The sequence below is a fragment of the Marmota flaviventris genome, chromosome 10, assembly GCF_047511675.1.
Source record: "Marmota flaviventris isolate mMarFla1 chromosome 10, mMarFla1.hap1, whole genome shotgun sequence".
Taxonomy (NCBI): Eukaryota; Metazoa; Chordata; class Mammalia; order Rodentia; family Sciuridae; genus Marmota; species Marmota flaviventris.
Window position 1 is genome coordinate 47614387 of NC_092507.1, and position 22935 is coordinate 47637321.

Genomic DNA, 22935 nt, shown 5'->3' on the forward strand with positions numbered 1-22935 from the left:
GCCCTTTTCTTATTCTCTGCCAGGAATCCTGCATTGTCTCTTCCAGGGAGAGCAACTATAAATGAACATTTATAAATATAACTTTCTTGCCATTGCTTCTTGATTTCTACCAACCAGTTGATGTAGAACAGTTTTGTTGCTTGTCTTTAGTAGTAGATCTCAGGCTTACTGATATTTGCACTTTAGGTAACTTTGGATCAGCTCAGTGCTCAATTTCAAAATAGCAAGTCTAGGATGCCTTTAGGACTGAGGAATTGAAGATAAGGACTAAGATCAAGCCAGTATCAGCATGGCTTAACATTGAAAAAAGGTGTTTTAATATTTGAGCTTGTAAAAGAGTTGGAAAAGTTTCTTTTCTAAATCAGATGGAACAGGTGCATATGTCCTCAATCTCTTATGGTTATACTAGGACATAGCTATTATTGGGAATAGATTTTGGTGTCAATAACTGCCTAGATATACTATAGCAGGTCTCGCAGAAAAAACCAGCACCAAGGTGTGGGACCTGGAAACCAGGAATTTGAAAGAACTAGAGGGTGAGCAAATCACTGAGTGTTCAGATGGTCAGAGCCAAAAGTCTAAGGTCAGACCTTGGGTCCAAGAAGCCACAGTAGGTCAGAGATGACTGAGTCAGTAACTCAAATTACTAGAATGGAGAAGGAGCTATTGCAAAGACAAGGGAAGACCCAAGGGACTGGTCTGGGCTGTTTTGAGGGTGTCTCCATCACAAAGGAGCCCCATTTCAATGACTTTTAGCAGTATGGACTGTCACTGAAAACTGCAGGAACAGACAATGATCAGTGGAAACCCTTGACCCTATAGTTCTGCCACTTAGCAGAAGAATCTAAGGCAGGTTTAGATTACTGTTTTCCTCTGTGTCCCTTGATACTATGTGCTTTACAGACAGCCTATAATATATTTTATTATACTTCTCTACATAGTATTAATTAGATATTTAGTAAGCCCTCCATGGATTTCTCTGTTCTGCTGGACTCTCCATGAAGAGACAATGTCTTTGCCTGACACGTAAAAAGAGCTTTATATTTGTTGAGGGAGAGGGGAGCAAAGACGCAAATGACTTCTTCGTTCCTATTCTTCCCATGGGAGTGCCCTCAGCTGGGAGCTTTGCACCACAAAACTCTAGGGGAGATGCATGTTGTGCACAGCTGTCTCTCACAGCCGCTGCCCACAGATCTTCCCATCTGGAGCATACTTGCCTCTCCACACTGACACTTGCCTTTGCTACCTCCTCTTTCTCTGTTTCCATTCAGACTCCTCATCTCTCTGACACATGCTTTCTTTAGCCTTCTTAATGCAGGCTGGCTCCTTTTAGGAATCTATAGCCCTTTTGTCTTTTCATGATTATTTTTTATGGCTTATTCTTGCTCATCTTAGACTGACTTTTAGCTGAATTTCATGTCTTGAGGGAGCATCCCATTCTCCTTTGTCTTTGACATATCCAGAATGCCTCAACTTTCTCCAGATCAACCTTACAGGGAACCAGAGACAGCTACATCTTTGCTCTATGAAGTTCTGTGTTGTACGGCCTCTTCCTCTGCTTTTATTTTTATATTTTGTTCCTTTATTAAGAAAAGGAATGGGATGGGATTTGGATCAGTGATAGAGCACTTGACTAGCATGCACAAGGGCCCTAGGTTTGATCCCCAGCATTCAAAAAACCAAACAACTCGGTATGGTGTCACATGCCTATAATCCCAGCACTTGGGAGACTGAGCAGAAGGATCACAAGTTCAAAGTCAGCCTCAGTAACTTAATGAGCCTTAGGCAAAAAGACAAGATAAACATAGAAAAATCAAATACTATCTCAAAATCATTGCACTTTTCCACATAGTGTAATTAACCTTTGCAGTATTTTATAAATATCTTTTGGTGAGTGGGCCTGAATAAGTGTATAGTTAGCAAGTATAGACTTGAATTGATCAGGGCAGGTTTTGGACTTCTGCCCTTTTCCTTCCTAAGGGTATGACCTCAGATGAGTTACTCAAACCTTTCAGAGCCTCGGTGTTTTTTTCTATCCCAAGAGTATGTTCACAGGTTTATTCTGATATTCAGTAACCTATATAAAAATCCTATGCACAGTGCCTTACTTGTAACAGAGCCTTCATAAGCTGTGACTTTGTTTTCTTTCTTTCCCTGTTCCTTTCCCATCTTCTCTCACATTGCTTCTAATTAGTATTTTTCTTATTTTTTAGGGGACAAATCAAAATCTATGAATCCAGGGGCACCACCACAATCTTGAAATATTTTGGTGGCGGCTTGAGGATCTTTTTGTTTTTTGACTCTTAGATCTTTCTCTTAGGGGCATGGGAAAACTCCCTCAACTTGATTATTTATTCAGTTCTTTCATGCTGCCCATATTGTCATGGCCACGTTTGAACCATGTTATCGGCAAGTCTAACTGAAAGGGCAATTTAATATTGCCCTGCGTTGCATCATTGCATATATTATTTCAGTCTGTCATGGACCTGTCAGCAAGTCTTGATGAAGTACAGAACCAATAGTAATGAGCCTGAAATCTGACAGCTCTTTAACAGAAGCAACTTCACTTGATTCAGTGGTATTTCTTCAGAAATCAGGCCCTCTTGGTTTCTTTGTTGATGCAATTAGCAATCCAGTCCCAGTTATTGTATCTCCCCAAGAGCTGTATCTTCAGTGCTGGTAATACAGGCTCTTGCATGGCGAGGAAAAACAGAGCCATCATAGGCCTGGGATGTACCAAAGGCCACAGCCAGGAATATTTTGGTAATTTATCCCTGTTCTCAGCTCTAATTATTCTGTTATTCACTAGCTTGTTCGATTGAGACTCTCCAGGTTCTGCATTCCTCAAGCAAAGAACAAAAGGTTTCCCTTGAAAGTGGGGCTTGGCAATGTCAAAGCCGTGAGCTGTGTATAAATAATGCAGCAGTGCCGACTTCGTTTTCATCAAGTCTTGTTGGAGAAATACATGGGCATGACCAGCCCTGGAACTCAGCAGACTGCTTGTGCTTTTGATGTGTGCCTTGCTCTGGATAAACAGGAGAGCCACAAGTTCCTCTTGTTCCTGCTGAGGCTGGTTCATGTTCTCTTCACATAGCTGGGGTCTTTGTGACCTTTTTGCTTTGATTTTTTTTTTCTTTTCCGTTTGTTTGTTTCCAGAGTTTTCAGGCTTTTACCTGCCTAGGAAAACTCTGATATGTTCATAATATATTCTGAATAAATACTTTTAAAAATAGTAGTAATTATGATAATTACCATATATTCATCATCAAAAATGAGGCATTAAAATTCCCTCCTTTCAATTCTCCTCAAGATAGAATGAACTAACTGGAAAAAAAAGGTGTCTTTGTTGTTGTTGTTATAATTAGTTCAATTCATTGTACACAAATGGAGCACAACTTTTCATTTCTCTGGTTTTACACCATGTAGAGATGTACCACATATGCAATCGTACATGTACCTAGGGTAATGATGCTCATCTCATTCCACCATCTATTCTGCCCCCATTCCCCCTCTCCTTCCATCCCTCCCCTTTTCCCAATTAAATTTTCTCTATTCTCCTCCCTTCCCCATTATGAATTAGCATCCACTTATCAAAAAGAACATTTTTCCTTTGGTTTTTTGGGATTGGCTGACTTCACTTAGCATGCTATTCTCCATCTCTGACCATTTACCTGCAGATGCCATGATTTTATTCTCTTTTAATGCTGAGTAATATTCCACTGTGCATATTTACCACAGTTTCTTTATCTATTCATTTACTGAAAGGCATCTAGGTTGTTTCCACAGTTTAGCAATTGTGAATTGAGCTGCTATAAACATTTATGTGGCTGCATCACTGTAGTCAGTCATCTTTATAGTAGCTGAAAATCCAGGCCTTGTAATGCAAGTTGTTAAAAAATGATTAGGAACTTGAAAGCTTCCTTCTTACCTGAGATCCAAAGGTTTTTATTCATCTACTTAATAAACGTGCTTTGAACTCTCCAAATTTTCCAGAGAAAAACTGTGCCTCGGATTAGGGAAAACAGGTTGAATAAAGCAGTTAGGGTCTCTGCTGTGGGAGGTTGCAGTCAGACCTGATAAACTAAAATTTCCAGAAGGCCAGATGGAACATCAAGAAATGATACAAAATAATGACACTTTAATGAGGTAGACCTTTCAGTGCCTCCTGGCCTTCCTCACTCATATACACAAGCCCACAATTCTGGGCCCCTCCCATCTGCCACATCCTTTCATCAGCATGGGCTGCTAGACGGCTGAATTTCAAGCAAACCGCATATAAGACGGGTGGCTTTAGTAGCCACATCCAGTGATACGATCATGAATTCTTGATTGGGGTACAGTTTTGCCCTGCATGCTTGCTAGGGCTGGGCCAGAACAAGGGGGAAAATTAAAAAACAAACAAACAAAAAAACAACCTTAGCTGAGTTCAAGTTGCCATTCTAAAAATTAGAATTTCTTCTTTAACTTCTTGGTGATTCTTCCTTATATCATTATGTGATGTGTCTCTTTATCCCTGCTTACTTTTGGTTTTGAAGTCTACTTTGTCTGATATTAATATAGCCCTTTCAGCTTTTCTGATATTGGTATTTACGTAGCATGCCCTTTTTCATCCTTTTATTCTTAAACCTATCATGTGTTTTTATGTTTAACAGAAGTTTCTTTTAGACAGTGCATAGGTGGGTTTTATTTTAACTTTTTGTCTAGCCTTATAATCTTTAGCTTTACTTTGGAATTTTCTTTTTTTATTATCTTGCAGTGAAGCAGACCAGGTACCCACCCCCAAAAGACCCCTGCCATAATTAAACTTCTCGTCTTGTCAGAAAGATTTTTACAAAAAATGTCACAGAATATCAACAGGATTTCCGCAGAGAGCTCAATGCGGTTTGAAGCTTCCTTTCTTGTAAATAAATGCCAGGTTTGCAGACAAAACATGTGAAACCTCTGTCTAGCCTAAGAATATGGGACAAAGAGTAACTGTTATGTTCCCACCCACTCCCACTGTCATGTGACCACCCCACTGAATATTAATCTAAAAGAATTTCCAGTCCCAGGGTCTAGAGATCTTTAAGCATTAGCTTCTCTGGACCACTGTAACTTAAATAAAACCAGCCTCATCTGTCCTACATCAGGCAATACTGGATTAAACCCAGGAGTGCTCTACCACTGAGTTACATCCCCAGCCCTTTTTTAATTTTTAAGGTTTTGTATTCTGAGACAAGGTTTCACTAAGTTACCAGGCCAGCCTTGAACTTGAGATCCTCCTGACTCAGCCTCCCAAGTACCCAGGATTACAGGCCAGGCTGGGCCATTTGTATTTAATGGTTAGGTTTTAATCCACCCTCTTGTCATTTCCTTTTTATTTGTTCCATATATTCTGGGTAATTTTTCTCTTTTCTTGTCTTCTCCAGGTAACTTAAATGTTTATGATAGACAATTTTATCTCTAAATGGTTGATTTTGCTACATTTTTACCTAGGATTTACAATATGCATATTTAAGTTATTGTAGTCTGCCTTAAAATAATTTTTATACCCCATCACATATAATTTATTCTTATGTGTTCCTGTCATTGGTGCTCTTTTTTGTCATGTTTTGTTTAATGTGTGTTTTAAATCCCCAAACCTATTGGTTGTTTTATCAGTTTTTGAAAGATGAAGATTTCAAGAGGTTATCTTTTAAAGAAGTTTAAAAATGAAAAATCTGCATCTCTCATATTCACTCACTTATTTACCACCTCTGATACTCTTCATTACTTTGTGTGTGCTCACATTTCCATTCAGTGTTATTTTTCTCCTTTCTGGAGAACTTTCTTTAACATTTCTTGCAGTGCAAGTTTTTGGAAGTGAATTATCTAGGTGTTTGTCAGGAAAAGTCTGTATTTCACACTCTTTGTTCAGAAATATTTTTCTCAATACAGAATACTAGGTTGATTTTTTTTTTAATTGTTCCACACAGTAAAGATGTCATGCTATTTTCTTCTAGCTGGCACTGCTTCTTGTGAAAAATTTTCAGACTTTTTTGGTTTTGTCTCTTTTTCTCTCCAATGTATCTTTTTTTAACCCCCATTTTTATGATTTTCTTTTCCTTTTATTAAATTAAAAAAAATACATTTGATTATAATATGTCACAATGTGGTTTTCCTTGTATCACTGCACTTGGCTTTATGGGTAGATAGCTTTTATCAAATTAAGGAAAAAATACCATTGTTTCTTCAGTTATTTTTTATTTGATGCTGACCTTTCCAGGTTCATGTTTGTGAAGGTCTTCGTGTTACTGTCTTCATTTGAAAAATATTGAGCTCTCTTTTCTGGTAAGCTGTTAATGTACTTTGGGTTTGGTCTCATCCTTTGGAGGCTGCTTTTTAAACTGCTGGAGCAGGCCAAAGGGAGCCCTCACACGGGCAGTTCAGCTGCACTTCTGTAAGTCTTCTGGGCTCTCTGTTCAAGATCCCCGGTGATCACTGAAGACTTTGCTCTTTGGCTCTTACCACTCAAGGATTCCCAGACCTTTGTGAACCCAGAACTGTCAACTCACAACTGTCCATGCATTCTTTACCTAAACTCATGGAGTTTCCCTGTACTTGTGTGTCTGAGTAGTCCAGCAAAAATGGAAGGGGTCTGGTGCAGATTTGGGGAGCTCTATTTCTGCATAGCTACCTCCTCTTTGGAAGGCTGTGCCACCACAGCTTTCCTTGGGGTCCCTCTCCCTGCAGTGGTCTGGCATGCATCTCATTCTAGCCAAAAAGCCTGAGGATCTTGGACCCACCTCATTGGCTTTCTGGTCTCCTGTGCAGTCATTTCACACATCCCAGCTCCTCTTCTAGAACTGGGGTAAAATGCAATCTCTGTTCTTCCATCATGGTCATAGGCAGAAGCTTCTGTCCTACCTCAGCAAGGATTATCATCGTGATGTGTTTAACCTCACCAAATAGTTTGCATTCTTCAATGTACACTGTCATTTTCTCTCCTTTATTAAAATACTGGGGTGGAATAGATTCATATATGTTCTATTATTGAAACATGCATGCCCTTTGCTCATGATGTATTTTTCTAACATTTTAAAAATGTCATTTTAGTCATTTCTTGTGCAGCTTCTATGCTGAATTCATCACATAAGAATAGCCTGTTTTTTGTTTTTGTTTGTTTTTTGTTTGTTTGTTTGTTTGTTTCTCATGCTGTCTTTGTTCAGATTTTACTGCATGTTACCCCAGCCTTATAAATAAAGTGGGGAGCATGCCTTCTTCTGGATTCCTAAATACTTTTAAGCAATCTGTTCTTTGAATGTTTGCTAGGACTTTCTAGTACAGCCATCTGGTCGTAAAGTTTTATTTGTTTTCTTTAAAGGTCATAAGTTTATTAAGGTTTTCTAGAGTCTGTTTTGGTAAATTCTGCTTTTCTAGTAAAATGTCCGTCCATTTAAATTTCTAGGTTTACTATCATAATATTCATGTTATCCTTTTATTTTCTACTAAAGTCTGCATTATCTGTGGTAATGGCCCCCATTCTCAATTTATAATATTTGTCATTTTTGCCTTTTCATTTCCCCTTTTCTCAATTTTGCCAGAGGTTTTTCTGTTTCATTTATCTTTTCGTGAAACCATGTTTCTGACTCTGTCGATTAACTGAATTTTACCTTCCATTTTGTGTTTTTTTTGGTCTGCTTTTATCTTTATTACTCCTTCTAAATCTTCTATTCAGTTTAATCTATTACTATTTTTCATAATTTCCTAAGTTGGCTGCTTAGGTTATTAATTTTCAGACTTCCCCTTTTTTTAATAAAAACTTTTAAAACCCTGACTTTTCTTTTAAATACTACTCAAGCCATGTAGTATCTTCTTATAAAATATCCTTCTTTTCCTTCTCCTGTGTGGATATATAAAATATTAGTTAGTTGGTTGCATTTTGTCCTTTAATTCCACAGTAGCAAAATTATTATTCTTATGGTTCACATGATGGTCAGATTTTGAATATAGGAGAAAATATTTAAATAGACATCTTTTTTTCAAGGGCTTTATTTATTTCAAGAGGCTCTTGTTTTATATTTCACACTATATTGTTTGGTTTAAGAAATTTTATGAATGGTAGTATTTTTCTTGAGTTGAGCATTTTGTCATTATATGGTATGCTTATCTTGTGTAATATTTTTGATCTTGAATGCTACTTTGATATTGATATTGTCACATTTTAAAATTTTGGTTTACACTGTTTCTTTGTGCACCTTAAAAAAAACCTTCCACTTTAAAAAAATCTATATCATAAACCAGATATAACTTAATTTTAATCCATTGTAATCGTTCTTATTTTTTAACTATTTGTGAAATTCAGCCAATTGACATTATTTCAAATTGACATTTGAAATAATGGATTTTATACCCTTTTATTTTTGTTTTCTATTCATATCAAATCACTCCCCTACTTGTTTTCCTTTTTGATTAGTTTAGCTTCACTGGCTTGTGAATTTTCCCTCTATTCCCTTTGTCCCTTTTATTTTGAGGGTTCAACTGAAATTTTCATTTCCATTAGTGATTGCTTTATCTTTCTTATAACCAACTTTAAGTCTATGTACTGCCCAAACATACATATGTATACCAAGATACTTTTTTTCTGTGTACTCTGCTATGATTTAACTATATCCCCCAAAGTTCGCGTGTTGAAAACTCAATTCTCTATGCAACTGTATTGGGAGCTGGAGCCTAATAAGAGGTAATTTGATCTGATGGGCTCTGCCCTTATGATAGATGAATGTTGTCATGTCAGGAGTGGGTTTGTATTGTAAAAATGGGCTGATAAAAGCAAGTTCTATTAAGTTTTTTTGAGTTATTTATATATCCTAGAGATTAGTGCTCTATCTGATATGTGTGTGGTAAAAATTTGCTCCCATTCTGTAAGCTATCTCTACACCAAAAAACCAAATAACCCAGTCAATAAATGGGCTATAAAACTGAACAGACACTTCTCAGAAGATGATATATAACTGATCAACAAATATATGAAAAAATGTTCAACATCTCTAGCAATTAGAGAAGTGCAAATCAAAACTACTCTAATATTTCATCTTACTCCAGTCAGAATGGCAGTTATTAAGAACACAAACAACAACAAATATTGATGAGGATGTAGGGGAAAAGGCATACTCATACATTGTTGGTTGGACTGCAAATTGGTACAACCAATCTGGAAAGGAGTATGGAGATCCTTGGAAGACTTGGAATGAGACCACCATTTGACCCAGCTATCCCACTCCTTGATTTATACCCTAAGGACTTAAAATCAACACACTACAGTGATGCAGCCACATCAATGTTTATAGCAGCTCAATTCACAATAAATAAACTGAGATCTGAGAAATTGTGGTACATATACACAATAGAATATTACTCAACATTAAAAGAGAATAAAATCAAGGCATTTGCAGATAAATGGGTGGAGATTGAGAATGTCATGATAAAAACCAAAGACTGAGAATATCATGATAAAACCCAAAAAACCAAAGGCTGAAGTTTTCTCTGATATGTGGATGCTGATCCATAAAAGGGGTAGGGATGTGGAGCATGGGAGGAATGGAGGGGAAGGTGGGGAAGGAAGGAAGAATGGTAGGAAAGGTGGTGGAATCATCATTACCCTAAGTACATGTATGAAGATATTAATGGTGTGACTCTACTTTGTGTACCACCAGAGAAATGAAAAATTGTGCTCTATATGTATAATATGAGTTGTAATTCATTATTCTGTCATATATAACAAATTAAATAAATAAGTCAAATAAATAAATTTTAAAAAACAAAACAATCTCTCTCTCTCTCTCTCTCTCTCACACACACACACACACACACACACATAAAGCAAGCTCTGCCGTGTTTTCTCCCTTGCTCTCTCATATTCTCTTGTCCTTCTGCCTTCTGCCATGGGATAATACAGCAAGAAGGCCCTCACCAGCTGCCAGCATTTTGATATTGGGTTTTCCACCTTCCACAACTGTGAGAAATAAATTTTTTTTTCTGTATAAGTTACCTGGTCTATTGTATTCTCTTAGAGCAACATAAAACAGACTGACATATCCCTTACTTTGACTCCAATTTTTTTGTTTCCAGTCTTTGCTTAAGTTTTTCTTTTATTATATCAGGCCTATTGTATTTCAAGAATACTCAATATTATAAATTCTTCTTACATTTTATCATCATTCATTAAATATATGTATGCATATGTTCAAGCATAAATTGCATACATGCTTGCATTTAGTGTACATGTATACATATACAGGTGTGTATATATACACACATATGTGTATGACAGAGAGACTGAATGGATATGAATATATGTCTGTGTCCACTGGTTCCTCCAGTCTTTGAATTTCCTTATGTTGAGATAGCTGCTCTGAATTAATTGCTATTAAGCTATGTTCCTTCTCAAGTATTGTCCTCAGAGAGTATCTGTGGGATGTTTACTTTTTAAATATTTGCATGTTGAAAATGTTTTTAGTTTTCTTTGACAGCTGAATAATATTTTGTCTGGGTATAGGATTCTCAAGTCAGTTTTTCTTAATGATCTGTATTTTATTCTGATGTCTATATTCCAGAGTCATAGATGAAAATTCCTTAGCTAGTCTGAATCCTTTGCCTTTGCAAGTGTTTTATTCTTTCTTTCTGTATAAGAACTTGCATAATTTTCTGTTGATTCTTGACATGCAAGTATTTCTTGATTTACTTCCTGGACTTAATGAGACTTTTAATCTCAGGTTTAAGTCTTACTTTAGCTCAGTGTAATAAAATACCAATGTTGTATTCTTTTACTTAGAATATCTCTCTCATCTGTCCTGTTCTTCTTATTTCTTTTCATTTTTTAATCCCTCAGAATTCCTGTTATTCTTCCATTAGGATGCTGGATCTGTCCCCTGAGCCTAATCTTTTCCCTCCATATTTCATCTCTTTGTGTCTTTACTATTTGTAGGAAGGTATTTCATTCTCTTGGTCTTCTAGAACATTGAGTTAATTTTAATCAGTGCCATTGATTTTTTAGTTCTTCTGTGGAAATGTTGTTTTAAATTTAAATTCAAAACCCGTGTTTTTAGTTCTGTAAATTTTTTGTTGAATTCTTTTCCCATTTTCTCATAGCTTTCATCACTGATATTTTCTTCGAGTATTTTCATCATTTTTACTTCCATGGGTCCTGCCTCTTGTGAGATCTTCACTCAGGGGAACTCCTCTCCTTAAGTTAGGTATTATTTTTGTCTTGCCTGCTCATGAGTCTCTGTTCTTTTTACCCTTTTATAGATTTTTAGGGTCTGTTTGGCATTAAGAAATCTGAAAGCAGAAGAAAGCAAGCAGTTGCTGTTCTGGCCTTCTGGCTGACCAGCCATGGATGGTGCCTTCCATCCTCTGAGAGGTCCCTGGGCAGAAGTAGAACTCTTATTTGCCCTCTTATCTTGGAAGCACTTCAGTTTTCCAGTACAGCCCCTGAGTCTCTGAAGCATTTATGTCTAATACTATAAAGCTCCTGTGGGGAGAGGGCATGATGGGCTGGCAGGTAGGGCTTACCTGAAGGTGAATAGCTGTCCTGGGAGGGCAACTCACCAGTAGAACACCTTGGGGAACATCAAAGCCTGGTCTTAAAAAAAGCTCAGGAGGAGGCAAACTCTATTTTTTTCTGCTGCTAGTACCTTGTATTTACTCACAAGAAAAACAAAGTCCTTTATATGTCCTAGAGATTAGTGCTCTATATGATGTGCATGTGGCAAAAATTTGCTCTGTAGGCAGGCTCTCTACTCACCTTGTTTCTTTTGCTGAGAAGGAGCTTTTCAGTTTGAATCCATCCCATTTATTGATTTTTGATTTTATTTCTTGCACTATAAGAGTCTTGTTAAGGAAGTCGGTGCCTAACCTGACATGATGAAAATTTGGTCTACTTTTTCTTCTATTAGATGCAGGGTCTCTGGTGTAATTCCTAGGTCCTTGATCAACTTTGAGTTGAGTTTTGTGCATGGTGAGAGATAGGGGCTTAATTTCATGTTGGTCCATATGGATTTACAGTTTTCCCAGCACCATTTGTTGAAGAGGCTATCTTTTTCTCCAATATACGCCTTTGGCACCTTTGTCGAGTATGAGATAACTGTATTTATGTGAGTTGTCTCTGTGTGTTCTATTCTGTACCATTGGTCTACAAATCTATTTTGGTGCTAATACCATGCTGTTTTTGTTACTATTGCTCTGTAGTATAGTTTTAGGTCTGGTATAGAGATGCTACCTGCTTCACTCTTCTTACTAAGAATTGCTTTGACTACTTGGGTCTTTTATTTTTCCAAATGAATTTTATGATTGCTTTCTCTATTTCTATGAGTAATATCATTGGGATTTTGATTGGAATTGCATTAAATCTTTATAGTGCTTTTGGTACTGTGGTCATTTTGATAATATTAATTCTGCCTATCCAAGAACAAGGGAGATCTTTCCATCTTCTAAGGTCTTCTTTAATTTCTTTCTTTAGTGTTCTGTAGTTTTCATTTTAGAGGTCTTTCACCTCTTTTGTTGACTCCCAAGTTTTTTTTTTTTGAGGCTATTGAAAATGGGATAGTTTTCCTAGTTTCTTTTTCAGAGGATTTGTCACTGATGTACAGAAATTCCTTTGATATTTGGGTGTTGATTTTATATCCTTTTACTTTGCTGAATTTATTTATTAGTTCTAGACATTTTCTGGTAGAATTTTTGGGATCCTCTAGGTATATAATCAAGTCATCTGCAAATAGTGATAGTTTGAGTTCTTCTTTTGCTATACATATCCCTTTAAGTTCTTTTGTCTGTCTAATTGTTCTGGCAAAAGTTTCAAGAACCATGTTAAATAGAAGTGGTGAAAAAGGACATTCCTGTCTTGTTCCAGATTTTAGAGGGAATACTTTCAATTTTTCTCCATTTAGAATGATGAATCTGGAAAGCATTATGGAGATTCCTTGGAAAACCTGAAATGGAACCATTATTTGACCTAGCTATCCCACTCCTCTGTTTATACCCAAAGAACTTAGTGACATAGCCACATCAATGTTTATAGCAGCATAATTCACAATAGCTAAATTGTAGAACCAACCTAGATGCCTTTCAATACATGAATGGATAAAGAAACCGTGGTAAATATATACAGTGGAATATTACTCAGCATTAAAAGAGAATAAAATCATGGCATTTGCAGATAAATGGATGGAGCTGGAGAATATCATGCTAAGTGAAATAAGCCAATCCCCAAAAACCAAAGGCTAAAGTTTTCTCTGATATGTGGATGCTGATCCATAATAGGGGCCAGGGTCAGGAAAGGAGCATGGGAGGAATGGAGGAGCTCTGGATAGGGCAAAGGAAAGGGAGGAGAAGGGAGGGGACATGGGGATAGGAAAGATGGTGGAATCATCATTACCCTAGGTACATGTATGAAGACATGAATGGTGTGACTCTACTTTATATACAACCAGAGAAATGAAAAATTGTGCTCTATATGTGCACTCTGAGTTAAAATGCATTCTGCTATCATGTATAACAAATTAGAATAAATAAATAATTTTTTAAAAAGCTCTGTATTTTTCTCTGTCTCCTAGAGATTTCTGGAGAACCTATAGCCTCAGATACATTCTCTTAACTTTGCTAGTCAGCTACTTAAAAGCACATCCATGATAGCCAGTTGATTTAGAGACCTGAGTGAAATGGACCTTAATCATGTTTGTATAACCTGTAAGGAAGATGGAGTTTCCAGAGGCAGCTGTATCATGGCCTTTTCTGCCTTCTGGATTCAGTCATCCTCACTCCAGAACACCCTCTGGCTGATTTTTCTAACCATTAAGAAATGAGACATTCCTAAACTTTCCCTCATTGGGGGAGACAATCTACTTGGACTGATTTACTTATGTTCTGAAGTTCTAACTTTATTTTGGTTGCACACCACAACCACTGCTCACTACCTTAACCCCAAAATAATTTATTTAGCCTGTGGACAGCTTATTTAGTCTGTGCTCTGATGGGTGGTTTTTGGATTTCAGCTGGACTCACTAGGGTTTTGGCTGCCTGCTCCAACTTGATCCAAGACTACATAGGGCTCTCTTATCCAGATTGGACCCGAGTGCTCATTGTTGTGCTCCATATGTCTCAGGTCCTCCTCAGGCGACCAATGGGCTATCCCAGCATGATCTTCTCATGGAAGTGCCAGAGATACAAGAGATCAAGCAACATACATTAAAGCCTCTTGAGGCCTAGACTACAAGTGGTGTGCAGTCTCTTTTGCCTTATTTTTTTGGCTAAATTCAGTCATGAATCAGAACCTAATCCAGAGGTAAGGAACAGTGCAGGGAACAGGAGCAGATATGTTCTGATAGATACATGGCAAAAGATGCAGAAATATGAAGGTAGGAAGATCCGGGCCATGAACATAACTTTCTTCAGCTGTGAAGAATAACAGTGCAATATTTCCAATTTATAGTGGTGCCTCAAAGGAGAGAGCCATGAGTGTAACTTAGAGGAAGGGGGGAAAATTTCATAGAGGCATAACATTGGAACTGTTTCATAAAGGTGACTTGGAGTTTGCCAAGTGGACAAAGATGAGTAAAAGGAACAATAATTAAAATGGAATTAACAGTCAAAGTAGAGATGCAGAAGGCATTTAAGGAGTAAAGAGTTGTCCTGTGTGCTTAAGTCATTGGAAATAATCCTTCTCCACTGTCTGAGTTTTGCTCTTCCCCATGACGACCACAGTTCCAAAAGAGTTGGCATTTCAGATAGTGTGCCAGGAAGCATTAGCCACTGTGTATTCCTCAGAGCAGGCTGCATGGTGGGCTGCCATCTCCAGACATTGGGGGAAAAATGGTCTTGCTTAAATAATCATTTTATATACATATGATTATAATATATGTGTACATATATATGTAATTATATGTATTATATGTAATATATATGGTTTCTAATATATATAAATGTTATTTATTAGCTCTCTTTTAATATGTGAGTTGCCATTAAGCACAGCTCAATGTGTTCTGCCATCTATGCCCCTTTGAAGAAAATCATTAATGATAAATACCATTTCTTGATTTCAATTTAGTCCTTAGTAAATGTCACGTCCTCTGTGGAACCTTCCTTTTTCTCCCCTACTACCCCACCATCCCACCCCTGCCACCAAATTACAGCAGATTCTTCTGCGGAATGCTCCCATTTCTTTTTTTGTGTCCTCTGGAATATTTATGGTTATTTGTTAGTATAAGTTTTTAGGTGTGATTGTTTGGTCAATGTCTGTCTCCTCAATTAAACTTTCAGCTTCTGTGAGAGCAGAAGCCCTTACGTTTTGCATACCACTGGTCCCTAGAGCCTAACAGAGTAAGTGCCAGGGTCATCTTAACTGAATACTGAATAGTGGATGAGTGGGTGGGTGAACTGTGTGAATGCCTGAATGCATTGACCCTGAAATAGCCTTGGTTTGTCTTTAAAACTGTGACTGTGGCCTCCTCATAGTTACCATTTGCTTGTGGTGAGGTGGGCAAACCATATTCATTTAATGCTTCCATTTGATCTCTATTCATTGTGGCTCAACATGTGCCTACATGACTCTGTTCTGGTGATACTGAGATGAGTAGGACTGGTTATGTACTAAAGGAGTTGCTGGTTTACTGGGAGAAAAGGAATAGTGAACAGGCAAAGATAATTACTTTGTTAGATATAAGATGAGTGTATGTCCAGGTTGGCGCTTGGAGGAGGGGCTTTGGACCAGAATGTCCTGCATTGGAAAAGTGAAAATCTTAGCTGACCTGTGAAGCTAACTAGGAGTTAGATGCATAGTAGAGAATATCATACCAGAAACAAATGGAAGTGAGGAATTGAGACCAAATAAATGAAACTTCAAATGATTACTATTGCAGAATGAAGAAAGCAATTGTGGGAGTGTAGGAGGGGAAACAGGTGGGTGCTGCCTTTTCATGAAGGGTCACTGGAAGGGGTTTAATCATGGGTTGATATAACATTTTCATTTATAAAGTTTGCTCTGGAAAAAATATGGAGAATGGATTGGAATGTTAGGGTTTATAAGGAAGATATATATATCTTCCTTATAATATATATATATATATATATATATATATATATATATATATAGAGAGAGAGAGAGAGAGAGAGAGAGAGAGAGATAGATAGGAGCAGTTTATTACACAGTGTGATAAGATATACTCCATGCTCTGGAAGCTCAGAAAAGGAATACCAAAGTGGAGTCCCAGGTTAGGCTAAAGGAAGAGTTTGAAACATTAAGGAGAAGAACTGGGAAGAATATTCCAAACTGCTGGGGTTAGGTCAGAGGCACAGAATGTGCAAGAGCATGCCATTTATTCCAGAGAAACTCAATGAATCTTTTATTGATGGAATGTAAAATATTAAGGGTGACTTGATGAGAAATAAAGCTAAAAAGGAATACATCCAGTACTTAAGTCTTCCTCCTTTTAAAAATGGTTTTAGACTAAAGTATTTTTGTTAGTTATGTATATGAGGCACTTTTTAAAGACATTTTTATTACAGAGAATTTTGAACAGGTACAAAAGTAGACATAATAGTACAATGGACACCTATCAACCCATTTGTCATCCCAGCAACTGACAAAGCAAAACAGTCCTGTCCTATTCAAAATGCCATTCACTTTCTTTCCCGTATTATTTTGAAATAAATTCAAAATATCACATCATATGACACCAAAATATTTTAATATATATCTAAATGACAAGGAGCAATACTTAACTACAACTAACAATGTCATTTCTAAAACATAATAATTCAATTTAATCAAATAGATAATCAGTATTATAATTTCTACTTTTCTCATAAATGTCACATAAGTATAAATATAAATGTAAATATTCATATATAGAATTTGTTTGATCAGGATCCAAATAAAGGGCTGAGGCTCTTCTGAAAGTGAAAGAAGGAGCTACTGGTAAATAACAGGTATACATAGAGACCTTTGCTTTATTTATTTACTTATTTAATTTTTTTTTAGTTGTATGTAGTTGGACACAATGCCTTTATTTTATTTATTTTTATGTGGTGCTGAGAATCAAACCCAGTGCCTCACACGTGCTAGACGAGTGCTCTACCACTGAGCCCACAACCCCAGCCCAGACATTTGCTTTAAACAGGGGTTCATAATTACTTTGGTTTAGTTCACTTTCTCAGCACTACTGCAGCTAGCTAGACAGGTGTTTTGCAAAATATGAAGGAAATATAGTTCATGTTGTAACTTTTACTTTCCTGTCATTTTCCTAGGTCTCTCTGCTCCCTGGTATGCAAATGGACATACTCAGCTGAGAAAGGTTGGGATGACAGTTTCTGGAAGATGATTGGTTTGGAAGACTTTGTTGCTGATAATTACAACAAAATAGGTAAAACAATAGAAAATTTGGAAAATGGCCATTTGTATGTACAAGTATGAATATTGGTGAATTTTGTATTTGTTTGTTTGGGTACCGGTTTGGTTTTGTTTGAATTAAAATGTAGGAAGTCAACTCAGTTTTTTTGAGTTGTCTCAACTGAGTCAGTTATGATGGGTAGGTCGTGATGTAGGCCCTCATATTAGGACTTGCATGAATCAAGTGGAGATGCATAGTATATTTCCAGGGAGTAGAAGAGAAATAGTTGAGAGTTAGGTTCAAGAAACAAGTCAAGGCTATTGAAAAGATCAAAATTAGACAAATCAGGGGGAAAAAAACAGAAAATAGAATGTGAACAAGCACTTGCTGAGCAAACCTTTTGAGTCCCAGGCTTCCAGTTCTGTGTGTCACTAACTGTATGGCACAGGTGTGAGTGACTAAGGTGTTTGCCCGGTAAAAAAAATTTCACCTACGTACATGATAATGATAGTTGAGATTTAAAGTTTGAGGTTTACAAGGTAATTTCACAGTTAGTAGGTAGTAATTGCAATTACTTAAAATTCTAGTAAGCTGTCATCAGGTAAGCAATTATTCCTCGTTATGAATTGTTTAGCATACAGGCTAAAGTATTGTAACAATAAGGGTAGAAAGGATAGGAGGTCATTTCTGTCTTATGTAATAGAGCAGAGGTAAGTAGCTATTAGTGCAGTTCTGCCATTGTCCAAGCAGGACCTCCAACAGTAAGTCCAAACTAACTGCTTCAGCTCTTATCCATTCCCAGCCAGTGAGAAAGAAGAATAGAGACCAGGGGAATTATGTTCAGTCTTCTGAGGGCAGCATAACCTCCTATCTGACCACTTCCTGTTGACCAGCATTCATTCAGAAGGTCCCGGTGGGCTGTAGAAGCGGCTGGAAAATGTAGTGATTGACTAGATGTGTCCATCTATGTGACCACTAAATCTTGAAAGTTGTACTGTTAAGTATTGACAAACTAGTAGTGTCTGTTACAATTTCTGACCACCTTGATTTCTGAGTCAGTTATTTCATTTCAATCTACCTATCTTGGGTAGAATCCCAGGACTACTCTATGAAAATTCAAGTACACAGAATAGAAACAAAGGATGCAAGTAGCATGTACCCTGCTGATTCTGGTATGTTGTCTATGATTTATTCAACTAATAATAGCTACATCTAGAGAAAAGAACAGAGCCAGGGAGGTATGCAGAAAGAATTCTGCTAGAATTTCTGTGGCTTTGTTGAAACCATCACAGGATCTGAGGTGGTAAAACGGGGGAGGTGCTTACAACAAGGGAAGAGAGGAGGGAAGCAAACAGCAGTCATTAGTCACCAGTTACATTCCATGTTGTTAGGTGATTTATGTACATTACCTTGGTTGGCCCCCACAAATCTATTTGTTTCATGATTCCCATGATAGATGGGGAAATTGAGGTCCAGCTCTTTACCCACTATTAAGATGCCAGGTCTGACTCTTCCATGGGACATACTAGACTACGGGAATGGATGTGGCTATGTGGCTGGCCTCCACTGGGATTAGGCAGTAGTCTGATATGCAGTACCCAGAGCCAACTTGAGCTAGACTGGGACAAGTGTCCATGCCTGAACTGGGGAGGAGTACAGTTGGGTTGCAGTGTGATCAGTTAATGCAACTTTGCAGAGCATAATAAAGTATCAATAATTTAAATCATATGGTGGTTTGTCTTAAAGTGCTCCATGTTGATACCATTTGGAGCCAGAAACTGGGAAAGCAGCTGAGAAATAGGGCCAAACATTTACCTTCCTGGTATCTGGGGATACTGTCCATTATTGGTGTGTCAGGACTCCTGCCAATCAGAGTAGCAGTTTAAACTGCTTCACTCCCAGCAAGGTAACTGAACATCCAAACAGGAAAGAGATGCCAAGCCTTTGGAGGACAGAACTGTCCTTACGCCTGAGTGTATTGGCATAAAGATGTTGTTGATAGAGTCTGTTGAGAGCTGGGGTTGTGGCTCAGCGGTAGAGCGCTTGCCTAGCATGTTAGAGGCCCTGGGTTCAATCCTCAGAACCAAAAAAAATTTTAAAAAGAGTCTGCTGACTGAATGTGCATGGTTAAACACAATAATTTGGACTAATCGATAACAAGAATTAAGAGAATCAGCAGCAAAGAGATCCCAGTGCCTCAGTCTGCTAGGCCTACCATAGTGAAATACCATAACCTCCATGACTTAAATAACAGAAACCTACTTCTCACACTTCTGGATTCTGGGAAGTTCAAAATAAAGGTGCTGACAAGATAGGTTTCATCCTGAGTCCTCTTCTCTTGGCCTGTAGGTGGTTGCCATCTCTGTGTGTGCCCACTTGTCCTTTTTGTGCATCAGGGTAGGGAATGAGCTCTGGTGTCTTTTCTCAATAGGATGCTAATTCTATTGGATCAGAGCCCCACTCTTATGACCTCATTTAATCCTAATTACCTTCTTATAGGCCCTGTTTTTTACAGTCATCACATCAGGGGATATGGCTTTCAACATCTGAATTTGGGGTCACAGTCCAGTCAATCACATCCAGGCACTGATGCTTTAGTGGCTAAAATGGGCCTCTAAGTCCTTAGAACCCAATGTGATTGTCTGAAGGCTCTCTGTGAGCTCCCAGCCTTGACGAAGAACTGTTAGACCCCAGCTGGGGAAAGGGATTTCTGGCCTGGAATGGAAAGCAAATTGGAGCTAACACACTGAACCTGGGAGCTAAGTACCAATGGTCTTAACAAGTCTCAGAATGTTGCTTTACCTCCACTGTCCTGTCTGGTAGCAATTAAAAAATAGCTTACCATGAGCCTGGGGTTGTAGTTCAGTGGTAGAACACTTGCCTAAGAGTGAGTAAATGCTGATTTTCCCTTCCCTTCTGGGTTCTACATACTTGTCTCATGTAGTTCTTACACCTACTGACCAAAGCATTGTTAGCCTATTGACAGAGGAGGCTCAGAGAGACTTACCTTCTCTAAGCTTGCATAGAACCAACAAGTGATGTCAGGATTGAAACCTTCCTAATGTGAGGACCTAGAAGAAACTAATATTTTACTGGAACACACTTTTCCATTTTAATTAGTTAAGTGATTTTTAAAGTTAGTATGTCCCCCAAAGTTACTTGTTCTTCCCTGAGTTTCCTGAGTCGTGTTAGATATTAGCTTTAGAATAGTACTGGAAATGCTTAACACCTTGATTACCTATTTATATATCTTGATTCCATACTGGACTGTGAGCTCTTCAGCACAAGAATTTTCATTTATTTACATTTGTCTTTCCAGTACTAGCAGAAGGCATGACATATTTTTATAGCTAAATTACTGCTTGATTGGTAAGTGGATAAATTTATGAGCAAGATCTTCTTGCTTTTAAAAGTTGTGATGAGGGTACTTAATGGCTTCAGCAATCTTTGACAACTTGGGCCTCAAGTCATCTCCTTTTCTGATTATTTTAACATTTTTCTCTTCTTCGTTTCCCCATCTTACATAAGGTACATGTTTCATTAGTATATTAGTTCTGCTAATAGAGCAATACCTACAGAAATTTTCATTTAAAGTCCATAATGTTAATTTAGCAGAAAATTTCCAGGGTAACTTTATTAGATTTTGCCTGTTAAGTTAATGGGTTTTTAATGGATGTGCAAAGGAGACATCATTAACCAGAATATTGCCAAACATGAATTAAAACTCATCCATTCGTCAAAATTAACTGTGGGAAGCTTCCTTTGATTTCCATTTCCGGGCACTTGAGTTTGGAGTTTCGGTCTGAACCTGAGGCAGAAGACATTTACTCTCAGTTGTGACTTTCAGAAACTCCTCTGGAAGCCACCTCCAGACATTCTTCAACAGTTCTTGGAACTATGAAAAATGAATCTCGGAAGTCTCCCTGTAAAGTGTTAAGCATTTTCAGTGGCCTCATTGCCCGTCAAGATGTGGGCAGTATAGCACAAAACCTTTTAACAGATTTGAGCATTGAGCGTCATGGATTTGAGCATTAATATAATTACCATAATTTGCTCCACATGGAGCTTTTAGCCAAGTCTTTACCAGTCTTCCTCGGCTCATGCAGTAAATAAATGCTTTCCCCGAAAACTGAACACCTCAGCAACTGATGGTCTTATGGAGGAATATTTTTGAAATAAATTATTTATGAAGTGTAAGTTAAGGATCAAATGCAATATTTATATGGTGCATTTCAAGGACGAAGGGAATATTTACAATGTTTTAAGTAACTACATGCAAGTCTCCAAAGCTGAAATACTCCTACCTAATGTCTTCTTTCAAGGAGGTATTTGGATGGTTTCTTTGGAACATTATACAAAATATGGAAAAATAATTTTGTGATTTAAAAGAGTATAATAGAAAAGTTTCCTTACAATCAAAACTACACTAGTTGATTTAATGTTCAAAATTGTTGGGGAAACCCAAACCCAGTTTTTTCCCCCCATAGGAGATTATTTACCCATAGTCTAGTAAAATGATATGTGTCAATAAATTTTGACCTTCAATTTCACATGAATCATTCCCAGGTTACCTATCTAATCCTAAACATCTATCAGAGGCAAACAGGAAGGAAGAGATCAGCAGGGAGAAAGACTCTTAGGAAGATAAGCAACATTCCACCTGTGCTAATCGACTATCCAGGCTCCCTTTCAGCATGTCCCAGTTGCCTTTTTACTTCCTGGGAAAAGTGCTTCCTTGTATTACTGGGGTAGGCCACTTTACGAAAATTCACATGTACAACATGACTGAATTATAGAGTGATTATTTGCATTACAGAGAGAGCTTTGTTATATAAAGGATTCAGTATATTAACTTATAGATCATTTATTATTTGAGATTAGGAAAGCTAGGCAAAGAACAAATGTGAGGTTCAAGTAGGAATTACTAACTCTTAAACTCAGAGGCAGAATGAAGACAAGGCATATAGGGAAGGAGAGGGTTCTTAAGAAGAAGGAGGCAGCCTTTTTTAAACTAGTTTTCTCTCCCCCTGCAAGATTATATTTTAGGCCTTCAATTTCACATGAATTTAATTTCACAGATGCTGTGGGTACAGTCACCTGGCATGTAGTAGACACTGATGAGATATTTGTTGAATGATTGCATATGTCCTTTTTGTGTGTGTGTGTGTGCAGTACCGAAGATTGAACCCAGGGCCTTGTACATGCTAAGCAAGCACTCTACCATTGAAGTACTTCCCTGGCCTTTAAATGTATGCTTGAGTGAGAGATTTGATATATAAATCCCTTCTTGGCTTCAGGTGTCCCTAACACTTAAGGATGTCTCTATAAATTCTTTTAATTAAATTATAGTAGTAGGTGATCACAGTGATCTTTCACAAATACCTCTACTTAGGAAGGAACTACTGTAGAAAGTTATACCTCAGACCAAATAATAACTGCAGTACCACATCATTCCTACAGCAAATCTCCCAGAGACATTTCCAGAACAGGAAATATTTTACAACAACTTGTTTTATGAAGGTTGGCGATTTCACTTTTCCTAAAGTAAAATAAACCCTGCTGTAACTGAAAAGCTACATTTTAGTTACTTTTA

General features: G+C 37.5%; 1 protein-coding gene across 16 annotated transcripts in view; it reads left to right on the plus strand.

Moving 5' to 3' along the window:
* The window catches only part of Fggy (FGGY carbohydrate kinase domain containing), a 409490-nt gene that overhangs the window by 126789 nt on the left and 259766 nt on the right, over positions 1 to 22935 (plus strand). For all 16 annotated transcript variants that reach the window (XR_011708838.1, XR_011708841.1, XR_011708845.1 and 13 more), the window contains one exon: positions 17260 to 17375. Coding sequence is in view for 2 of the 16 variants with exons in the window: in XM_027945053.2 (XP_027800854.2) it covers positions 17260 to 17375 (116 nt within the window). In the remaining 14 variants the exon portion in view is untranslated. The remainder of the gene's footprint in view (positions 1 to 17259; positions 17376 to 22935) is intronic.